Raw genomic sequence first — 19,992 nt, 5'->3', positions numbered from 1 at the left:
AGTCAAAGGGCATTACTTCCAAATCCAAATAATTCTTCTTGTTACTCCTTTACTAACATAGTGAATACTAAACATATAATTACCTAAAGATTTGATACTTTTTCAAAATAACTTTCAAATGGGCATTAAATCCTATGGTCTTGGTTGTTGATCTTACTTGTGGAAAAAACAGGTAATAGCAGTAGAACCAGAATTAGTGAGCCGGACAAGACACAGGGACAGTTTGCAGTGGTTAGAACTTTACATGCAATGAATTTCTTTCACAAATGCATATTCTCACAGAAATTATTATTTTACTTCTAGTGGTATTGAAAAAGGAAGCAGAGTATGAAAATCTGTTCCTGAGTAGTCAATGACTGTTGAAATGAAAGAGAAGTGGGGGCAGAAGCCTGAAGCCTAGAGGATTTATAATGGTAACAGTGAGGCAAAATCTTGCCAGTTAAAAATAAAATCTGGAGGGAGAAGTAAAAATGTTAGGACTGGTTCAGAGATGTGCAGGGATAATCTTGGGCTATTCACCCAAGAATGTCATCCAGTTTTGATCACAGGCTTCATTTGTGCTCCCAGTTGTGCAGGAGAATAAACTTTATAGACGTTCAACAGCCTTATTCAACAAATTGCCCACAGGTAACACCTAAAACGCTCATACCAGTGTTCTGCAACTGCTTGCAGGATCGATGCTTAAAACATATTTTATTATATAACCTTTCCTCTATGACCTCAATTATGAATAGAAAAACACTATTTAAAAGAACCTGGGATTAATTAGAAGTAATTAAAAAGTAAATAAAAGTAATTAAAAGTATTTTGGTAGATCTAAAAACGTTTTAAGATTACAAGTCTTTGTTTTCAACACTTCTCTAATATAGCCATTATGTGATTTGCAGTAGAAACAGTATATAATTAAGACTTGCTTAGTTTCAGTTTTAAGTGCATTCTACTTTCCTTTTTTTCCCCAACAGGATGAAAATTTTTTAAGCAAAGCAATTACTGTATCTAAGAAAAATGTATTTCATAGAAACTGTATTAAATACACAATTAATTGCTCTTTTTATGGTACACGCTTCCAATAATAGAAATTACTATGGCACTTCCCACCTTCCTTTTCCAAGGTGAAAGGAATTTACTCCAATAAATTATGTTTTCTTTCTATTTCTAGTAGTTACAATTTCAAAGTTGAAATACATCCATTACAAACTTAATTGTAAAGAATTTTTCATTCACTAAGTTTTGGAATAAAATGTTCTTTATTTTGAACATTTTTTTAACATTACCTTTTCAGACAAAGGAATTATTTGTATGCCTCTGTTGTCTTCTCACTTGTGCTAATAATGTTTTGCCTTTTTAAAAAAAACCCAAACACTCCCACAACAGCTGCTTTCATCATTAACAGGTAACCAGCAGTATGTATATTAAACAAACTTGCAAATATGAGAATACTGAGAAGTCTCTCTCCATTAGACTGCACAAGTGTAAAAGCCTTGACAGTATATGCTGCAACAGCAGGTCTCAAAGCAACTTTGAGAGCCATTACCTCCAAAGACCAACTAACACACTTAGAGGCACAAACAACACTATGCAGGTTCCAATAAACACCAAGCAAAATTCATAGCCATGTTCATTAACTTAAAGCTATATATACTGCATCTAAGTAGCAGCATAAGCAATATTAATCATTGCAACTAACCACTGTATTTCAATGCAAGACAAAATATAAAGGCATCTTGACCCATCTACAAAGGAAATACCTCTGGAAACTACTGGAGGATGTTGGCAACTACTCCTGACAGATCACAGCCAGTGTCCCATTCTTGTAGTAGCACCAGTGAACTCCTTGCAGACAAACCTCTCCTATATTTATGGGACGGAAACAGATTAACTGCATCTGCTTTGGCTGTAGTGTGTCTTTTATTGATTCCAATTCTGACTTCTAAGAAACCAAACCAAAAGTAAGCAGGGAACAGTCATCAATACTGGGGACTGCATTAAGGCTACACTAAACTTTGTCTGAGAAAGGGATTTGTGGCAATTCAGTCAGTGTCTGATCCAAGTGTTTGATGTAGTGGTAACAAACCATTATGACCTATAATTTATATTTCGTCCACCAGTTTTAAAAGGAATGTTATCTGTCTACATGAGGATCACACACTATGGAAGCTGCATCTGTGTGTAGTTACTGAAAGCTGTAATGGCAGTAAATCTCCAGCAGAGAAAGAGATGGAGCCTTATAGATTCAGACATTCACAATCCAAAGGGCATTTCAGAACTTCAGAGCACATACAATATTGGCACAATAATATGCCTGAGAAAATAACCAGGGTAAAAGGGAAATAGAAACAAGAATATGTTTCAAGTTGTAAACAGACGCCTGTACCCTTCCTTCTCTACTATCTGTTTTACTGAGACTTTATCCTCCCAGCTATCAAGCCAGGCAACCCAGATATATGTTTTGTTTTAGCTTATAATAGCCACCATACAACAGGGCAATGGGCAGAGCATAAAGCACACCCATTTAATCTTTCTACCACAACATATATTTAGTGTACATCTTATCACACAATTTTGAAAGTCCCTGAGAATCAGAAGTCCCTATTTTCCCAGGCTCCATGAGACCGTATGGCCCACAGAGAACATACTGAATATACAAACCGACAGAGGAAGATCGTTTTAAGGTCTGTAACTCACAGCAGGAACTGAGCTAAGTTCAGTTCCACTTGGAAGCCATAAAAGCACGGGTTAAAAAAAAAGTGCAGCAGTATCTGGTGTTTGATATCTAACAGTATGTAACATGTTTATGACATGTATTAAGCTACAAAATCTGAGTTCATAGCCTGGGACAACAAAGCAGAACTCAGCTCTGGCATATGTAGAGAGAAATAGAAAGGCATGTCTCGTAGTGTAATGGATATTGCTGCTCCCTCAAGAGCTTGAGTTGCATAGAGCAGGTGGTTCGATAAAAGATATCAAGCACTTTGGAAAAAATTAAAATACAATTAAAAGAGCAATTAAATAGCAGCTGGTTTAAGAGTCAATTCAGATTGGGTTTTACTATACAAACAACACAACTCAGTTCTTCAGCATTATTTTTCAGAATTGACAGAGTAAGAAAGTTTGGATAAAATATGTAGTAACTAAAACTAAGTCACACAGAACTCGGTTTAAAGGTTAGTAAAATAATGAAATCTAGATGAGGTATCACTTTCAAACTACTTTAAAAGTATTCTGATTTTAAACTGGACAGTCAAGTCCTATTGTCTTAAAACATGTCAAGTCCCATGGTCAAGTCAGTGGTCTTAAAACAGCTTTCCTCTGATTTAAAAAAACCCAAACTTTCCCCTCCCTCACATAAAGTAAAATAACCAGAGAAGCAAAAAGAGAATATGCCCTAGTACATGATGGAAAGAGGAAGACATACCAACATGCACGACAGCATACCAAGCCTACATACTGGAAAAAAAAAGTTTTGTAGGTTAAATGAGATCAACAGAATTAAGTGCTAAAAATGGTCACGGTTAATTTCATAATAGGCTTTAAAGGGTTGGACTGTCTCCAGGAAGAACAAGTAGGAAATAATGTCAACACTGGTTATTCTTAATCATCAGAGTCTCATGTAGTGGAGAAAATTTTGTCATTTCACCCAGTGAACACCACTTCTTACTTTCATACCTCGAAGTATGATTCCCCCCCACAACCATCAATATTCTTTCTCTACAGCAAATGTTATAAAAAGTCAAACTGTCGATTTGGTGTTTTTTAAAAGTATGTTGGTTTTTGGGTTTGTGTTTTTTTCCCTGTTTTTAACATAAAGAATTAGAAAGAAAAATTTTGCATTTTGTATGACCCATGAGAGTTTGAATCAACTCAGTCTATCCTGAACTAAATTTTGGGTTAATATTCCAGGCTTATGAGTTTGTATCTCATTCTCTAGAGAGCAAAGATAAAAGAAAACTGCTGTTCCATGTATAGAACCCAATAATCCCATACAGAGTATTTTCTGAGAAATGCATTTCCAAAATACAACTTTCAACCAAAACTGGAACTTTCAATCACAGTACACCTGATAAAAAAAAACCAGTATGACATAAAAGAAGGCAAAATAATCCCAGAATAGCAGCATGTTGATTTACCTAGAACAGGAAAAAAGGTTTTAAATGAGGAATTATACTTCTTGTACAGTGTTCATTTAGGATTGAAGACAGCTTGGCAAACATACTGAAAAAGGGCACTTGCAACTGCAAAAAACCTGGCCGTCTTTCCCTTCCAAGCAGTATGCTCCATGGGTCCCTCTCCTCCCAGAGAGAAAGTAATCTGAGCTACCTCCATAAATTCTTCGAAGCACTTAGGTGAGTAGGAAAATAAGGAGCAGCTTCTTAGGCTGCTCTTTACCACAATACAGGTTGAGATGGAAGAAGCCCTTCTATTCCTCTGTGCTGGAGTACTCTGGAGGTTTCAGTACTGCCATCAGTCAATAACTGAAAAACCGAGGCTCTGTTACTAAGATAAATGCTTTAAAAAATGGTTGAATTTCTTAATTGCTTTCAAGTTTTAGGTTATACAGGGCTGGTGAACAAGATTTTTAAAGATATATATACTATGGCTGAAAAATTTCTGAAGTACTGTGAAAAATAGGTAGATTTCACTTTTGATTGAAAAAAAATAATCTTTCTCTACTCACTTGTGTGAAGTACAATAAAATAAAAAACTAAGCCAAGACCAATTTTCTTGTTTTGCACGAGATTTAGCTAAAACATAACAAGTTAAAACCACATCCTCTAAGTATTTGAGCTGGTCAGCTGAAGGGCTGCTTGTGCCCTATGCAAAAGTGATTAAAAATTTAGTTAAATTTTAATTCAACCGTTTTTCCAAAACAGGTGTTATAATAGTGTCATATAACATGAAACAAAATAGAGTGCATCCATAAGTATGCCATTTTGGCATAACATATATACACATATTGTGCAAGCTGAGCTCAGTTATACCTGAAAAATAACCACACTTACCTGTTAATGTAACTTAGAGCAACATAGGTTGGCTGCTGAAGCTCTTGTTTCTCTAATACACGTGGGTCTGTATCTGGAATAAAAAAATACATACACTGAACTGAGCTTTCTGTATTTACATTGAAGCATATGGGACTGTATCCTGCAAAGTAACATAAGCAAAGACAAGAGATATAAAATAGCTCAATCCAGTTTATCCATATAGACTACCCTTAGCACAGCTCAATCATTTGCTCATTCATTCATAAACACAGCATTGCATTACTTTACACAAGAATTTGAAACATCAACAGTGATGTAATTTCCAACTGTCACACAGCTTTCACAACTCCCCTCATAAATATTAGTTTTCACTGCTTTCCATGATTTATAGTGTTAAAAGGATCAAGCTTGCTTCTTTTTTAATGTAGCTGTTTCTAAATATGGTTGACACATTTTGAGATGTTTCAAAAGCAATTAGATCTCTTCTGCTGGGCCTTGATATTTTTCTCTGAGTTTTGCTTTCTCCCTTCTCTACAGTTTATTTTCTGAAGCTCTCAATCAGAAAAGTCATACAAAAAATGCACTTGAAGCAAAATGCCTGCCAAGCAGAACACTGCCCACCAAAAGCCCCAAAGCAAACACATGCAAATTCCCTCGAGTGCTAACTTTCTCACTCAAATGAAAAAATATGGTTTCAATCACTGTTTTCATTGTTCTTTGCAGTTAAGCTGGGCTTTTCTCTAACAAAGAAGGAGTCTTGGTTTAAATTTCTGAAACCAAAGCCAAGGGAGCATGTCCACAGTTTAGGCATTTTTTTTATACCAAAAACCAGGATTATATTGACGTTTCAAATACAGCCTTGCCCTACATAGCAGATAGGCACCTTTAGGAGTTCAGCATAAACAGTCTTCAAAAGTTCCCAATGGAAAGTGCGCATCATGCCTGTGCAGATTACTGCATAGTCATTAACAAAACGTTTTATGTGTTACTTCAAAAGCAATTCTGGGTGCAACTTCTGCATTTTAACTCTCAAGAATAAAAACTACCCTTACTAAATGGCTCCCCACAGCAGCACTTCTGCTATCCATCTTTTATTTCTGAGAAGTATCTACTTTGTGTTTTTTGAGGGGGGTGGGGTGGTGGGAAGCAGGGTGAGGAGAGGAACTCCAAGCAAAACCTGTATTTTGGATTGTTCTTGCTTCCTCCTACAATTTTAAGCACTGTTAATGTTCAAAAACTCATTATCTTGATAGCCACATTAGTTTGACCTGATCAGTTGCTTTTAGTGGGTTTTGTGGGTTTTTAAACAAGATACAGTTATTTTGAAATCTGCCTCTGGTGCCCTGCCTTAAAGGAAGATTTTTAACTGAACTGAATGTGGACTGTGCTTGAGGGCTGGTGCATTTGTCACACCACTGCTGAAGCAGATAATGCCTTTATTCAGGGAGAAGAGAATCCCCTGTCCATCTCTCAAAGCTCAGACTGATCCTAGTAATTTTTCATACATTTGCTCCCGCACAGCTCAGGCTGCAGGATTTGCTAACGTGCCTTTATCAATATGTCCTTGAGGAGATAAATAACTCTAAGAAAGTTCAGAGAAGAGAGATAAAAGCACAAGTGCCAATCCAACCAGTAACCCCAAGTCTGTTATCCTTAAGAGGAGCAGATCTTGCTGGTGCCTGGCAAAATTCTTCAGTAATTGCCAACACACCATGCTCCATAGACACTAAAGCATCAGTTGTCTTCCATGCTATCTTTATAATTCACTTCTCTGAGGAAGTTAGGTTCACACAACACACAAAGATCTTTTACTTGCTTTAAAACCCACCATCAGCTAGCAGGCCAAGAACACAACTGCTGTCATGGTGAGCTCTCTTAGATTTACACCTTGGTGGTGCATGGCCTGCCGTGAAACTGTCTTGATCCAGAATGTCTGCAGAGCGTTAATCCCAGCCAGGACTATCTGAGAACTGCCTCAACCTAAGTTTAGGCATCTGTGGCTAAATGACTACGTCTTTGCTAATCCAGTTCTTAAATGGGATTAACCTCCACCTATAAACAACAGTTTCTGTGACTGAAGGAGACAAAGTTGGAGCTGGTTTACATCAGAGTGCTGCACATTATCTGTGGGAGAGGACCAGGAAAAGCTCTAATGGAGAGCCAACCACCCTTCCGCTGCTCACCGTAATACCAGCTGAGCATGAAAATGCAAAGACAAAATCCAAAAGCCCCATAACTTTTGTAGGAGTGTGTTATCAAAGCACAGAGAAATTTGCCTGCTGGCACCCGGAGAAAGCAGACTCCTGTCTCATAGTAGGTGCTGCCTGACACATGAGAAATACACTGCACAGTCTCCATTCGATCTCTCTATCCCTCCTCCTGACATGTATCAGACTTCACATGTAATTCAAGTCAATTTTGTTGTATATCCCAATTCCACAAAATAATCCAGGATGTGGTAAAAAAATCTTGTATGAATTCAGCACTCAAAATGCTTGACATGTTTTTATTTCTCTTGTAACCAGCTGCTGGGTTGTCAGTCATGAGAACACTACATTCACTTCTGTACTGTAGCAGGAACTACACATAACATTGCTGGATATTATTTCTCTTCCTCAACTATAATATATATAAAAAAAGCATAGTAACTTGTGTCAGGGCCACCACATGGTCCTCAGAGAAGAGCAGAAACCAGGCCAGTTGTGTCACAGCTGACAGCAGCCATGGGCCCCTGGCACAGCCCTTACCCAGGTGGAGAGACACAAAGGCCACACTGGCAGCTCCACTGCATCCACCTAAAACCTGCACAGTCTTGCTATCCAGGGCACATGCACACTTGGCTCATCACTGCCAGTTTTTTTCTCACTGTCTAAAAATGCCACCAGTCCATTCCTTCCTGCCTCCATTCCCTCTTCCTCTGCCTAGCCTCAGTCCATGCCTTTCCTCTCTCCTGCCCCTTCCTAACCCCAGTTTTTTCTACACATCCTGCCCTCTGTCGGTCTCTTCTGCTCTCACTATCAGCTCTCCTCTCCCGGTATAAGAACAAGTTAAAAATCACATGGAGATGTCTATAACCACATGTTCAGTCTCGTACCATAGGATTGAACACAGATGTAATTCATTCCCTGAACTGCCCTCTTCCCTTCAGCCTCTGACTCCACCTGCCTCCCTACCCCCTTTGTTGTATCTTACTTCCAATTTAGGCAGTCTCTGCTTACATTCTTGATGTCAGTCAGCACACTGTTGAGCACAGAGTGAATAGACGTTGTTAACAACTACAAAAAGTCCACAGCCATGCCAGGTTTGATTAAAAAAAAACCCAAAACACAACAAAACAACCCAGTAATTAGCATTTTGTTAGCATTGTTTTCTTTCTTTCTTTTTTAAGATAGCAAACACTGCTACAGTGAGATTAAGTAGCAGTATTCCCTAATGCTGAACCTTCAAACCTGGACTTCCAGCACTCTGCTTCTCTCATGCCTAAGCACATTTATATAGACACTAGCAATGTTTTCTAACACCATCCATGCTGCCCAAAGCATGTCTTCGAACATGTGTTACCCCACTCACAGGATGTTATCCATCAGCCAACTCTCTCAACTATCTGACTCCAGAACAAGGAGCATGGGAGACAAAAATCTGCTGTCAATCTCACAAAATGGTCCTGTAAAATGTTAAATGTTTAGTCAATGTTTCTTCAAACTCACATAGACTGGTCAAAGTCAGCCCCAAATAGCTTAAATAGTTTCCAAACAGACACCTATAATGGATTAAACACTCACAGATGATAAACCTTTTCTTGAAAGTATTTAAGCAGTAGACCCTAGGGCTGATCTGAGTTTCCTTTCTTATAAGAAAAATATCTACCACACATAAAATAACTACTACAGATCTTTAAGGGACTTGTTGATTAACACAACTTTAACTAGTTACCCTTGCTTCTTGAATTAACATGGGATATCAAAGACTTACTGCTTCACTGGTTTTGCAGTAATACTTTAAATCTGGTAAAACAAAGTGCCACCCGTTGTACATTACCTGCCTTCATTATTAGTCTCTTTTTGTAAGCATTATGTTCCATTGATTTTGTTCCACAGCGGGAAGAATTACTTTCTGTAATGCTGTGGGGTTTTTTTTAGCTATGTCCTCTTAATTTACTATGGTGTTAGATTTTGGAAACCCTCCTTTTTTTCTCTTTATCTTTAATGAAATATTATTAAAATAAAATTTTGATCTCATATGAACTGCCACAGGGTTTTGTTCTGGGTCCCACCACCTCACTATTAAACGACTAAAGTGTTGGTGCTAAGATTCATGAGAGAGAGAGAGTTACTCAACTAATCATCTATAGGATTAGACCCCTCCAATTTCTCACATTCACAACCTGTTTCATACTGCACAACCAGACAAGTAGTATGAGTGTATAATTAAGGCTGAGAGATCATAACTTGCACTGTACCGTCTTTGAACTGTTCACACAAAGCCAGGCATTTTCTGTGGAGCATGTTCTACGATTACTAAATCACCTCATTACACAGAAATAACTTGTAGCTTGAAAGCACTGCAAAATCCTAACTGGGTGAAGTATTTTAAAGAGAGCAAATAATAAAAAAGGCATACACAACCTGTGTAGGTACAGTCTTCAATTACATAACTCTGTTCTACATAAATATTTCTGCACAAAAATACATGCCACATCTTCATTGGGTATAATGGAGCAACAAGTTTTTACCCTACCAGATACAAAAGTTATCATAAGCAACTTCACTTTCATAAAAAGTGGTTTTAAATCACTTAGCAAAATCACTTTTCACCTTACAAAGTGCTAGCAAATTTCAGTGGCATTATTTTACAACCTCGAGCTTTCTTCTTACAGAGATTAGGAAAGGTCACTACCACTAGAAAAGTAGTAAAGAGAGTGTCAGAAGAAAAAAATAATGACCTGAAGGAGGTAAAAATTATACTGCTCTTCGACATCTTGAAGTGGCTAGTCCTGCTTTTACCCCACTCTATCACCCCTTAACAGGCAGAGGCTGAAGTCAAGATTGACAAGAGTCAAGGTGCCTAAAGAAGAACATATGAATCCGTGTTCAGTCACAAATGCAGTGACTGGATTGTCAAAATTTTTTGGTAGCTGTAATTCTCCAACAGATTTCACTGACATTGCGGATACTACTTTTTGGGAGGAAGGGTTTAGAGATGTCCATATCTTAAAAAGACTTAGGTTTCAAAAACACCTCCTCATGACTCATCAGCTGTTGCAAACTTAAGCCAAATAGTTGTAACAAAAGCAAAAAGGCAAAACTCCCCTTGCCAACCCAAGGGTGTTACTTCCATTGCTGTTTAATTTCAAAAAGAGTAATGAAATGCCTCAAATATTATGAAAATAACAGCCCTGCAAAGAATTTTAAAAGTGCTAAAACTCATATTTGCAAGGACCAAGGACTTACAACATGACCTCTCTCCCAAGTCACTTGGAGATGTTTATGATAATCTCACCTTTTTGTGCAAGATCACACTGGGGTAAACTGCCAACACAGAGGTCCCATAGTCTCACAACTGACTTTGCCAGAACATCCATACACACATTCTGCTTGCCCACCAGCAGGTTCACAGAGTGCCTGTCTTATATTTCACTTGGCCTTGAAACTGGCTGATATAAGTCAGCTCAGCTAGTTAATTAAAACCCACACTTCCCTTGAAACTAGCTTGCTTCACTAATGATGCCAAGGCAAATATTTCTGTTGGCTTCCTCAAAAGTCCACAATTGTTCTTATGTGGATGTAGCTTAAAAAGCCAGAAACAGATAAATTCAATGTTACTGGAAACCGCTCCCCATCTGAAACCTCCATTACAAGGAAGCCACTATGAATTTCACAGTCTCAATTCCAAAAGCAGCATTATTCAGGTTTTCTTATGAATTAAAAAAAAAAAATAATCACAGACAATTGTGATTTTATAGATATTAATACAGTAGCCTATTTAGATCTTTAATAAAAAAAAAATTTCCCTCATCCCCAAAAAAGAGATGATGCTCTATACTTCAAAGACAGAACACTGGAGAATAAATATCATGATTCTGTGTGAATTTGTAACCTACCTGACTTCAAGAACACCTTTAACATTTAAGTACAAGTTGATTCTTTCCAAGATCAAGGTGTTAAATGCCACAGAGATGGACTTATCAAAATTGTGTGGAACAGATCAGACATCAAACTCTTTCACATTTCCAGATTAAGCTTCCACTAAACAGGTAACTAAAAAAGCTACATTCAGCTACATTCAGCAAGTACAAACAAGAAAACACTACATTTCAACTTTCACAATTTCAGTGACCACTAGAGGCTTCAGAGAATTTTTTAGTATAGAATTCTGCCTGTTTGGTCTATCTCAGAGTTGCAAAAATTTGTTAGTTAGCTGCAAACAGTTTATTTCCCCCATCAAATTGTGTGTAAGTGCATGAAGCCACAAAGAAAGAAACCCTTAAAGACATAGGTCATGTAAGTATTACAAGGAGGTCATGAAACTGCAAAAGTTTGGCCCGCTGGGAGACTCTCAGGCTGACAGTGCTGTACTGGCACTGCTGCTGCTCAAACCAGGCCTGTGGACTTCCCATGCAGCAACTGACTGATTGCAATTGCTACACTACAGTGAAAAAATAATGTAGTCCTAAAACAAGGTAAAGCATCAGAGGTTGAAGTCCAAAAGCTAAACCACCGTGGACTTCTCCTAAAGCCTGCAAGAACAAAAAGTTATCATTAATCTTAGTAACTGCCAATTACATATTACACATGTAGACAAGTGGTTAGCAAAAGGAAATGTCAAACAGAAGGTTTATTTAAATGGAGGCTGCCTCAATAAGAAAAGCCAACAAGTGTTCATTGGGAATGCACACACAGGCAGCTGGAAAGCAAAGAAAGCAGCTGCTGACTTAACACCCTGGTTTAGCACACACTAGTCTCTTCATGTAGGTGCACCTCCCAAGGAAGTGAGGCAGTCCTTGTGGAAGTTCCCACAGAAAATGGTAATTTGTAAAAACTGCCTCTTCATCAGAAACACACCACGATCCCAGGGCCACCATTCCAGCATTTTAGCTTCGGTGAGTGTTATGACTGCAGAACCTCTAAAATGCCATGAGAGGACATCACTGCAGAGGAACCATATAAAAAAGGGGGTCACAGAAGTTCAAAAGCAGACTACTGAAAACTAAAGCAAAAAAACCTCCAAGAACATCACAACCAATAGCAAGCATTCACTGTTAGACTAGCACATGTGAAACTCCATTTTATAACACAAACTCTGTGAGACAAGAACTCAGAGCTTTCTCATATGAGAAAATGGTATCTTGCTGGGTGAGAAAATAATATATGGTATTTCAGATAACCTACACAGAACCAAATATATGCTTTGGTCTTACAGCAAAAAGAAGAGTAGAATAGTATTTTGGAGCAATCCTACTTCATCCTTGCTAGCTGCTATTATTTAATACTATTTATAGTACTATTTAATTCAGGCTGTGAACTTCTAGAAGTAATGGCTGTGCCTCATCTTCCACTGTCCAGCCCAAAAGGGTTCTGATTACAGCTTCACATGCACTAATTTAATGCACAGATATTAAAAGGATTTTTGGAACACAAGTGAGATGATACTTTGACATTTTTAATTTTTAATTTAAAAAACCGATAACCAAGTAAACATAAACACAAGGATTTTGAAACCTTCTGAAGAAGGTTTTTCTGAAGTGTTTTTCATTAAAAAAAAATTGTGATATAATCATATGTAGGAAAAATGTATTTCAGATATGGACAACAGAAAAGAGAAAGAATGCATAGAGTGCAATCACAGATCCTCAATTTTTAAAATGTTCTAATTTCTGCAATTAAGTTAATTATTGCACACTAGTAAGTGATCACAGTGCTCCTCGGTTGCTGAAAGCAACCTTTGGATCTGTCATGCTGTCTTCAAATAGGCAATTAAAATGAAAAATGAGAGTGTGCATAACTTCCCAGTGTCATATATTATATATAAATAACACATAAATAAGAACAGGACAGAAGTGCTCAAACCAAACACTTGATCAACTTAGTCATGCCTTTATCTGTTTATTTGCTACTCTTGAAATCCTTATTACAGATAACCCACTGCCTTAAGAAGAGTTTTCTCTTGCCAGAAATTAAGAGAATTTTCCAATCCTCCATCCCCAAAATAATTTGCATTAACTGAAGTTGGGTAGTACCAAACACAAGGTAGTGGACAGATCCAAGCAACTGATCTGTTCCTCTGTTCCTCTACGAGGCAATCTAGCTGACCAGAACTTGCCCAAGGTTGCTTACTTGCTTTACATCAAGTATAGAATTTATTAAATCCTTTATTTAAAATGTAATAAAAAAGGAGAGTAAAATACAGTCTTGAAGGTCATATGTAGCCTGTAAGGAACAACATCAGAGCTCCCTTCCCATCCTTACAAGGTGTGTGAGCTCTCTGTGTACTATCCTGCATTTTCTTAGCTTTCCCGAAACCTGGGAAGCAGGTTTCCCTCTGGCAGGCAAGCACAACTAGCATCCTCTCTCAGTAGAGAAATTCAAGCTGTGGCCTTTCCTCATCCCATTACAAGCAGTGCAGATTGGAGATACAGCCCAGTCCATGAGGGTTCCCTCAGACCTCTGACACACCTGAACAACAGGCTACCATCCACAGTCTGCAGTTGTCTCTGGCAGAAGGAATGGCACCTGATCAAACCATTTTTAAGTCATGTCCTATGCACCCTCTCCTCTGAAAACCCAAAGAAAACTCCAGCAGCAACTACAAGGCAAAGAGCTGTGTAAGAAGGCATAACCGTAACTCTTTCAGGAAATAATACTGTGCGCTGTGATTGAAGACACCCAAGTAATCTCCTTGGTAGCTTATGTCTCAGCATAGACAAAGTAATGCTGTAAATCAGCTACTTAATTTCTATTCAAACAGAACATAATTGCTGGTAACCGGCTGAAGAGCTACAAATGTCAAAAAGGTGTCTTCGTGATCTTTCAGATGTAATAAACTGCAGGCACACTTCATGTGCCATGGTGCTTTTCCACTTATTATGCTAATTAGTTTTATTTGAAACATACAATTATTGCTGCAACTAAATGTAATCATTAATGCATTCATTCAATAGGTAAAATATTCATGAATCAAATCAACAGGAAATCAGCAGAGTGCTGGAAAGGTCCCTTAGGGAAGGAAAAAAAAAAAGAAAGACTGCTGCTGCTTTATTTTATTTTAATTTTTAAATTGTGAGATGTATTAAATTTTTAAGTGCTTGAAATGTTAAGAACTTGCTTGCAATTTTTAAGTGCAAATATAACATAATGAAGCTTGATGTAGAGAAAAATTAGACTGCCATTTTCACAGAATTTCCCAACATTTAATTCAAGTGAAATAACTTCATGACATGCCACTGGAGAGTAAATAAAAGGTGCATTTGCGCTTAACAGTCAAGCACACAGGGCATAAGATATATTATTAGTAATCTCTAAAACGATCCCATTTCAGTAATTGAGCGACCATTTTTATTCCTCACCACACTATGATGTCTCTTTTGTCTGAGAGGTTTGAAAATTCATGCACTGTGGAAAGGCAATCACTTCTTATTTACCCAGATTGGGGAAGGTCCCTAGAATTATTAAAAAAAAAAAAAAATCATGATTTAAGGATATTATTCTATACTGAAACAACAGTAAAACCACCTTCATGACGTGCAGCACTGGCCCCTGAAATGCACACACCAGCATGATGGTCTCTTTAATCACGTTTGTAGGCCCTGACTATGCTCAGTACTCTTGGCACCGGCAGTAACACCACAGCTATGCTCGAAGAGCCCTCTAACTGGGACACAGCAGCAGCACATGGAAAGAACTTCTCTGCCTGACAGAGTTGTATTACCTCCCCAGATGATTCCCGAAGCCAACAAAACCCCTCTGCCTGGCTGGCTGTGCCCCCCTGCTCCCAGAGGCAACCTAGTACAGGGTTGCCTATCCAAGGGGAAAGCGTTTGTCATTCCTTGCGCTGAAAGACTGGAGAGCATGGAGGAAAAGGGCCGGAGGGTGCTTTCCAAAGCAGACCCAGCCCTGCATGCAGAATTTCTAGGTGTTTGGTCAAAAACCTCTGTTTCCAAAGTTCACACATTCCTCCCCTCTCTAAGGTCATATCCATCATACACATCGGGAAGCTGACAAAAAAAGAAAAATGAAGAGCATTCACCTTGCATTCAGCATTTTGCCAAAATTATGAGAAAATAAATTTTTAGAGTTGGTAATGGATTGATTGAGGGTTTAATTCTGTGGGTTTCCAGGAGAACCCAGGTCTGGCCCAGGCAAATCCATTGGGAGGTTTGGCCTTTTTTTGGGCAAAACTTGGTAACTAGTAGTGGAAGAGCAATTTTTACATAAACCACAAGGCTCTGCTTTTTCATATCAAGTATGTGAGGTGAGTATATGCTTAAAGCCATATTCTAGGATAAACAGTTTTGCATAAAGCAAGCAGTTATTTCAAAACAGCTAGTTTCCCTATCAAAAAAATTGAAAATTTATAGGTTTGTGTTTTGCCTTTTTATTAATTATTACTCAAATACGCAAACCCCTGTTTTCATTTAGTTTTAATAATGAAAACCTGGCTAAACATTCCAAAATAAATAAAACCTACTATTATTTTAAATAAAACTTCAAAATATATATCTTGACAGTTCTGATGCTTGAGGGTTCTATTTCCTTAAGTAGTAATGATCTGTCCAGGAGTTAAAATAATATGATTATATCCCAACTCCATGACCAGCTAAACCACAACTGAACTGCAGTGGTACATATTTCATTTACAATGTCAGAAGATTTCCATTTCAGACTATCAACACAGCACTAAATTTTCAAGTGTCTCTGGAAACAGGCCACTTCTAGTTTTGGTTGGAAACACTAAAACGAACAGCTACAGGCATTGTAGTTAGTATTTCACTAGTTCAACCTCTTCATCTTTACCAGGAATGAAAAAGGAAAGCTTTTTACTCTCAGTTATTTACTCTGTCTTCACTCCTCTGCAAACAGTGGTTGAGGGATTTTTTGGTTTATTTTGAGGGAGGGTTGCATAAGAAGGAAACGACAATATTTTCCCATAAGTCACTAAAATTACTATAAGAAGCTCACCTTCTGGGCTACTACTTTGCACAGTCTTTTAAGAGACAGATGGGATTCCTAATCTTTACTTCCTACTGACAGGAACAGGGAGTGCAAAAAATGAAACAATTTCTTGTAAGGAAGAAGGAAATGGCATCATTGCCCTGCATCAAGAGATGCTTCCTCCAGAAGATGGCAACCATGCCAGGTGGAGCAAGGATGGGAACCAGATGAATAAGAATGCCGGGTGCTCAGATAACCTTTATTTCCTGAAATGTCTTTTTCCAAAATTCATTTGGACATACTGTGCCTTACATAATTTTATTATTTTTTTATTATTAATTTGTCATTTCTGTCAGGTGCATAGCCCCTTGGGTGTTCTACGCCAGTGGTGATGAGAAAGTTGACAAGGAGGTACAGGATTAACAACAACAGTAACAAAAATAACAACAACTTATTCCTGTCATGGGAAGCCAGAGCAGTCAGTCAGACCCAAGAGTCTCTGACAAAACCGGAGCATGACACCTGCCATGAAACATGGGGCACACAAACCTTTGGCTTCCCCGAAGAATGTGGCAGGTTTGATGGGTCACCCTCACAGAAGAGCCGTGCAGCTGCCTTTATCCCTGTTAGAACCTACAATATTATCAACTGCTTAAATACTGTGTCACTCCCCTGTAGCTATTTATTTCCAGTCATTTCTACAGAAAGGTACTGAGGTGTTTTTTCTACTTCCTGCAGCTCCGATGCAGAAAAAAAACCCAAATCAGTTTGTATTGAGTTAAGCCTCAATGCCTCTGAAAAACAAAATTTAAGGCAAGAGAAAAAAACCCCCAAAAGGTAAATGCTCAGTTTAAAATAGAAAATAAAAGCCTAAAAATACTGACATTAAGCAGAGATTTAAGGAAATAAATGAGCTTAATAATCAAAGATATTTTAAGACTATGGTATGTTCTCACATATTCTGTTTTTATTATCCCAATCAAAAACATGCATCATCCAACAAAATAATAATTTCCCAGTGTGAACACATAGGCTATACAATAAGTCACCAATTCCTTTAAGATTCTAACACTATCTTTGCCCTCACATAGAAATTTGAAATAGAATTCTTAATCAATTAGACACACCAATTAATACAAAGTTAGTTTGCCATAATAAATAAAAAAGAAGTATTTACAATTAACAGGAAGACTATTCACTAGAAAAGCTCCCAAAATATTACATGCCATTCTTTGGCTTCCACAGTTTTCCTGACATTCATGTAAGCTGAAGTGTCTGTACTTCCTTAAAGTCTCATATAAAAGAAAGCAAAAGAAAGGCACTGCACTTTTGGCAGGTGAAAGTGGTGCTCCAGGTTCACACAAGTCAAGCTCAGGAAAGCTTCTGAGCAGAGAAAGCTCATTTTCTGCTCAGCAACACCTAAGAGGATCAAGCAATCTAATAAATGCACTGATATGTCAAAAATCAGTTTTAATTAAGTAAAGGGAAGGTAAGGTAAGATAAAAAACATGAAACAGAAAATTTCCTACAAGCAGGAACATTTCTCCTTGCATTGAATTATGTACAGAAAAAAAAAATCTGTTCTTATTTTTGTACATGACCTTGAAATGTGTATTTCTGATGCAAGAGTGCAGACAAGCGAGGCCTCACTCCTCACTCAGTAGAACTTCAAAAGGTAGCACAGTTGTGGTACAAAACAGTGCTAAGTTTACTGCATTTACAAGTCTGTGGTCATTTGAAAAATGGATTATTCAGAATCTCCAGAACACCAGTTATTTTGCTATTCTTATGTATTATAAATAATTAGAATCAAGAACTTAGACACAAGTAGGGAGGAGGACATTGTAAATTCAAGCAAGACTTTTCAGATAATGATACATAAACATCTACTGTATATACACACTTTTCCTGGTATCTCGAACAAAAGATGCACATTCATCTAGGCAATTCAGCTGCTAATTTTACATTTAATTGCTGACAAAGAAAATTACTTTCTAAAGTGATAGTATAGTACCTTTTAAATTCTACTATTGTTGCTACTAAACAGCAATTAACCATTAGAAGTTGATAGCATTATCCATTATTACAGCAATAAATCTTAATATTATTTTTCTTCTGTACTGTTCCTCCTCCGATCAAAATTCAATTATGAAACAAAAAGCACAGCAGACATTTATCAAAATTACTTGAGGAATATGATACAATGGAGACAGTAGATAAAGGTTGTGATGTTGAATTTGAGGGCAATTTAAACTGATGAATTTGTCTCAGTGTTTATTCAGCTATGTTGTAACTTACTCTGTTGGAGTTATTTTTAAAAACATTTTCATAAAATTCTTTAAAGAGCATTAAATAATTTGGTCCCAAAAGACTGCCAGGCACTTTCACTTTAGAAATCAGAAAACTAATATCACCCTTCCAAGTATGTTATTACACACAACAGCAGGTACCCTCTTATTTGTAGTCTGTTCCTCTTTTATCAAGAAATAGCATTAAAAGTTTAAGAAAACTCTTTAAAACATTTCCATCGAATGATTATTTAAAAAGGTATGGCCTAATAAAAGGAACCTGTTCAGAGGAATAGCTTGTTTGGTTAGCTGTTTCTAAACAAATTAATAAAAGAATCCAACCGGCAACAAAATCTTTCTCCAGGTTCAACAGACACCTCCATACCAGCATCAGGACAATATAACGCATTCCTGCCAGGATATTTCAGTAAAGTTGCTTTGAACTCTTTTTATATTCAGGACTAACATGGTGTGCAAGTATTACAAGAGATTACAAGCAAAATCAAGATCACTAGTAAGAATGCTCCCCTCCCCCAAAGCATTTTCCCTGTCCCTTCAATAAGTCTTTTCTATTCGCTGCTCCTGTCTCTAACTAATTACATCTACTAAAGCTAAGTGAAATATCTCCCTCTCCATTCCGTCTGGATTTTAGCAGCATCTAATATTCATTCCTTAGTGCACTGGCAGTGTGCTCACCTCTTGCTTTATAAAGTGGTGTTGATTTGCAGTGAGAAGCAGAGAAATGCATAGTAACTCCTTCATAATTTATTCTAGCTCTAAAGCTTTCCACTGCAGTCTGTAGACTACCCAATAGCCTAGTCAAAAAGAAGACAAACATCTTCTATGACAGAAAACTGTGGGGAAGGTGCATGAATTAAAGAGTATGGAAATAAACACCTTAAACAAACCACCTCAGTGGGAGACTGAGATTGTCTGGTAATGAACTGCAGACAAGATGCTTAGAAAATCCCCATAACAAAAGAAAAAGCTGCATATTGTCCAAGGGTTCCCATGTCAGCACCACCTCTGAAGCCAGAAACATTAATAACTTTTCTTTTGTTTTTCTTCTTTCTGGGAAGAACAAGGGAGTTGAAATCAAAACAAACAAACAAAAGTACCTAAAGAAGATTTCTTTCAGTGCTAGCTGAAATTTGTCCATGCCAAGCACTAACTGTCCGTTGCATCATCTCAGCAGCCAGGCTTGCCATTTGGATGAGATAATTAACCTTGGTTACATCTTTTCCTAATTAGATCTACCTTTCTCTGCTTTACATACTTGGAGAACACTTGACTAAATTTATTATCAGTGAAATGTACCAGACTGACAGCCGTCAAAAATGCCCTCTATATTGCCCTGATAAGCAGAATTTCGCTATGAGCAGTCAAAATACAAGTTCTTCTACTGTTATATCACTGGGGTAAACACCAGCTTCCAAGCCTGAAAGTGCTGGCATGTAATTTCAATAGAGGATGAGACCCAAGTACTCTGACAAAGCACTGCAACCTGACTTCAATGGAAAGAAATCCGGTGCACTGTGGAAGGAAGGTACAGGAAGGGAACACGGTCTAACATCA

The 19,992-nt window shown here is 37.6% G+C and overlaps 1 protein-coding gene across 1 annotated transcript in view; it reads right to left on the bottom strand.

The window, feature by feature from the left end:
• The window catches only part of JAZF1 (JAZF zinc finger 1), a 191,842-nt gene that overhangs the window by 82,924 nt on the left and 88,926 nt on the right, over positions 1–19,992 (bottom strand). Inside the window, exon 2 of the mRNA XM_032699187.1 lies at positions 5,001–5,073. Within this exon, the coding sequence (XP_032555078.1) occupies positions 5,001–5,073 (73 nt within the window). The remainder of the gene's footprint in view (positions 1–5,000; positions 5,074–19,992) is intronic.

Source organism: Chiroxiphia lanceolata, chromosome 1 (assembly GCF_009829145.1).
Source record: "Chiroxiphia lanceolata isolate bChiLan1 chromosome 1, bChiLan1.pri, whole genome shotgun sequence".
Taxonomy (NCBI): Eukaryota; Metazoa; Chordata; class Aves; order Passeriformes; family Pipridae; genus Chiroxiphia; species Chiroxiphia lanceolata.
This window is presented reverse-complemented; position numbering and strand designations above follow the sequence as displayed.